Raw genomic sequence first — 4,052 nt, 5'->3', positions numbered from 1 at the left:
AATTTTTTTTAATGTTTTTTATTTATTTTTGAGAGACAGACTGACTTCATGTTTCTAAATGAACCGGGAGACATTAAAAAAAATTTTTTTAAATGTTTTTTATTTATTTTTGAGAGACAGACTGAGCAGGGGAGTGTCAGAGAGAGAGGAGACACAGATTCCCAAGCAGGCTCCCGGCTCTGAGCTGTCAGCACAGAGCCCGACGCGGGGCTCAAACCCACCAACCGTGAGATCATGACCTGAGATGAAGCCGGACGCCCAACCGGCTGCGCCACTCAGGCGCCCTGGGAGACATGTGAAGCGATCTTGAATATTCTGGTGGGGTGAGAGGGAGCCGGGAGGGCGCCCAGGGGTTTCCTTGGGAGCCGGTGCGCAGGCGCGGAGCACCCACGTGGCTGACCCTCGTCCGTCAGCCTTCACTGCCCCAGAGCGCAGACTATGCAGGGAGGCAGAAACAGGAGCTCAGCCTAAACCACGTTGTTGGCGTTGACCATGCGGCTGGCCCAAGGCCCTGGGGAAACAGACGCTGTTATCAGGACGACATTCCAGGGACTTAGAGGCTCCCTTCCAGGGGGCCTGGCTGGGTTTTTGGCTTTTTTTCTGGAATGTGCAGGGGCCCAAGGCCACCAGGTTAACCTTTTACTGCACAGGGGACATCTCTGGAGCTGTCTGCAGAGAAGGATTGGGTGCCGGGATGGGGACCCGTCAGGGGAGGGCGCCCTGTCGTCCACAGACTAAGGGGGGCTCCCCTATTTGGGGAATCTGCAAGGTGGGAGGGTATGGGAGAAGCAGAGATAACAGGAGATGCCGGGAAGACGTCGGGGGCGGGGGGGGGGGCACCCCTGTCCCCCGGGGCTCAGCGAGGACCAAACACTATGGCGTTTTCTAACCCTGTTCAAAGCCAGCTGCATGTGTCTTCCTGTCCCTTGGTCACTTGAGCCCACCCTTGTTACTATTTTTTTAAATACTTTTAAAATGTTCTTTATTTTGAGAGAGAGCCTCCGCTCGCCCCACCCCTCACCGCTTCGGGTCATCGCTCAGAGGCCAAGTCGTCAGCCAGGGCTTCCCGCCCCCCCCCCCCCACCCCGCGGCCCGACCCCCGAACTAGGCGTCGAGCAAACCCTGCGCTGCCGATCGCTCGCCCTGCGGCCTCCGCTGTCGTGCACCCGCGTGCGCTTCTCCGGGAGCGTCTTTTGTGTCCCCGGGCCCACGACGCTCGGCGAGGGTCTGCATTGTGGGCGTCCTCCCGCCGCCGCGCCTGCGCAGAGCACCGGGCCTGGGTCCGGGTCCCGCTAGGCCTGCACCTTCCCTCCCGCCTCCTCCGGGGTGGCCACTCTCCCCTCCGTGTCCTCGGGGCCGCGGGAAGGCGGGACGCCAGGGACGCCCTCCGGAAGGGAAGGGACGCGGGCCCGGGGCTCCTGGGTCGTCCACCCCCCAGAGGAGTCTGCTGCTTGGTGGAACCGTCTAGTGCTGCGACCTGGGCTCCGGGCAGCGGCAGTGCCTCGCCTGCTCCCCTCTCAGCTCATCTCTGGGCCACCTGCCCTTCCCTTCCTGAGATGCCCGCGTCACCCATTCCCTCTACTAGCCCAGTCTCCCCGACAAATACAGTCAGTGGGTCATCCAGAAACACGTTAGGTGGCAGGTGGCTGTCAGGGTTCTGGAAAAGTGGGCGTGTGAGCCAAGGTACATTTTTAACGGGGTGGTCCGGGAAGCCCTCCCTGGGACTGTGGCAGTTGAACAAAGGCTGGAAAGAAGTGCGGGATGGGGCTGTGCAAATATCCTGGGGAGCGGCTCTTCTGGCCAGGGGTAACAGCAGGTGCAAAGGCCCTGCGGCAGGAACAGGCCCCCAGTGTTCCCTGAACAGCAAAGGGATCTGGGTGTCTGAAGCCACAGGAGAGTCGTGGGCAGGGAGGCAGATCAAATCGGGACAGAGAAGCAGACCAGTGCTGTCCAAGAGAACTTTCCATAATGGTGGACTTTCCTATTCTTTCCCCCGGCATAGCAACCAGCCCTCCCTCCCCCCACCCCACCCCCCGTGGTTCTTGAGCACCTATAATGTGACTGAGATGGCTGAGGAAATGGATGTTCAATCTTACATTTAACCAAGCCAATCAATTCAGTTTAATTTAATTGTAAATTGTCCCAATTGCCCAGCGGTACAGGACATACGTGTCTAACCATTATGAGGACTTTTGTTTGGGCCTTTAGTGATCTAAGAAAACATCAGAGGGTTTGAGGAAATGAGTGATTGGGTGGGACTTGACTTCACGGTGAAACCGAGTCAGAAGGCCAGCCCAGATTCAAAAGGAGGGGGAAAGACCCCACCCCTCCAAGTGGAAAGGACCAGGCGCTCACTGCTTACTGGCGGCCATTTTGGAGGTATGCTCCTCAGTGCGCCCTCTGGCGGCGGCTGGCAGGGAGGACCCGGAGTCCGCGCGTCCTGCTCCAGAGGGGACAAAATCGTCTCGGCGCTGTCCACCCCAGCGGGAGCATCCGCAGAGAGCTCAGATGCGGAGTGGGCACTCCGGCGTCCTGGAGATGGCAGCAAAAATGTTCACCATTTTTTAAAAAGGCAAACGGGGTTGAAATAGTGCCTGCCTTTCCTAGTCCAGATTCAGCCCGTGGATCCTTCTGGGGTTTCGGACGCCGCAGGATTATCCAGGCGTTAGTCCCAGGAAACCGGCATTTCGACTCCAAGCCGGCGTTTGTCTGGACCAGCCCAGCCGCTCCCGCCCGTCACCAAAGGGAATGACACAGAAGGCGGACCTGGAGAGAGCCTGCCCTGGGCTTCTGGAAGGGAGGCAGATGGGGACATTTTCGGTGCCGCGTCCTTACGGGGAGAGCAGGGCGAAACGCTGGAGCGATGCGGCGGGAGTCCAGGTATTTGGAGAGGAGCTGCTTGGGCTCACTGCCACGGCCCATCCTCCTTCTGACCTTCGGCTGGTTACTGACCTCTCAGTGTCTCCGTTTACTCACCTGAAAATGGGCATCCTGTCCTGGAAGACGGGAGAGGCAGTGAATCGCTCCGTCTTGGGAGGCGGGGCTAGACTGGAACCTCCCCCCGCCCCGCCCCCCCCCCCCGCAGGGAGTCTCATCCACAGGCGGCACACCGGCCTCCGCCAGTGACTCAGGGTCCTCCCGATGTATCCCAGCTCACCTCAGGCAGCATCCCTACACCCCATGATTCCCTCCTTCCTCGGGAAACCTGCGGGGGTGGGGTGGGGTGGGGGGACCACAGGGGAGAAACATTATGGATTCTGGGGTCACACAGATGTAGACGCCTGCCTTCACATTCCTCCGCTGTGTGACCCTAGGGAAGTCAACTACCTTCTCTGGGCCTGTTTCCTCATGGGCAAAACATGAACAAAAAGGGCCCAAAGTCGCGTTAAAACAGTCTGAAGCAAGTGCCAAAACCACGGCAGGAACCCAAGTGTCCATCCACCGATGGTAAGCAAAACGTGCAATATACATACACTGGAATACTGTTCGGCCTTAACGAGGCAGTTAACTCTGCAACATGCTGCAACGTGGAGGAACCTTAGGACATTACGCTAAATGCAATAAACCAGCCACAAAAAGACAAACGCTGTGTGACTCCACATGCGTGAGGTCCCGAGAGAGTAGTCGAAATCGGAAAGACAGAAAGTCTGTTGGTGGGTTGGAAGGGGTTGAGCGGATAGGGAGAAGGTTCAACAAGTATAGTTTCAGTTTTACAAATGGAAACTTCTGGGATGGATAGTGGTGACGGCCCCACAACAGCGTGGATGTATTTAATACCGCTGAACTGTACAGTTAAAAATGGCTCTGGGGGTACATTTTGGGTCATTTGTATTTTAACTAAACAAACACCTAAAATAAATGTAAAAAGCAATCGGAGTACTTCAGACAGTACTTGGAATGGAGTAAGAACTATAGAGGAAATAGCTGGTGCTATTTTTGTAATTAGTGTTGAATCTCAACCCGAATTCGGAGCCGAATCAGTCCTGGGACGGTATTTCGCCTTCACCCCTGCGCTCTCCTGTGCTTTCCGGTCCGCGAGTATTTAGCCAGCG

The 4,052-nt window shown here is 57.0% G+C and overlaps 1 protein-coding gene across 3 annotated transcripts; it reads right to left on the bottom strand.

Annotated features, from left to right (window-relative positions):
* Positions 1–217: 217 nt before the first annotated feature.
* Positions 218–3,044, bottom strand: LOC115280664 (formin-like protein 16). 3 transcript variants are annotated; one of them, XR_003903883.1, is made up of 4 exons: positions 2,977–3,044; positions 2,363–2,532; positions 1,122–1,258; positions 218–511 (listed from the first exon to the last, which is right to left on the bottom strand). XR_003903883.1 is itself a non-coding variant. In XM_029925716.1 (4 exons), exons 1-4 carry the CDS (start codon positions 2,813–2,815, stop codon positions 437–439), a joined length of 438 nt encoding a protein of 145 aa, XP_029781576.1. In that variant the 5' UTR covers positions 2,816–3,033; the 3' UTR covers positions 218–436. The 3 variants fall into 3 exon arrangements, 2 of the variants coding, with proteins under 2 accessions (XP_029781576.1, XP_029781577.1); XM_029925716.1 differs by having other exon boundaries at positions 2,356–2,532; positions 2,767–3,033; XM_029925717.1 differs by having other exon boundaries at positions 2,767–3,033.
* Positions 3,045–4,052: the final 1,008 nt, after the last annotated feature.

This window comes from Suricata suricatta, chromosome 16 (genome assembly GCF_006229205.1).
Source record: "Suricata suricatta isolate VVHF042 chromosome 16, meerkat_22Aug2017_6uvM2_HiC, whole genome shotgun sequence".
NCBI lineage: Eukaryota > Metazoa > Chordata > Mammalia > Carnivora > Herpestidae > Suricata > Suricata suricatta.
Note: the sequence above shows the minus strand (reverse complement) of the source record. Positions and strands in the feature narration are given on the sequence as shown.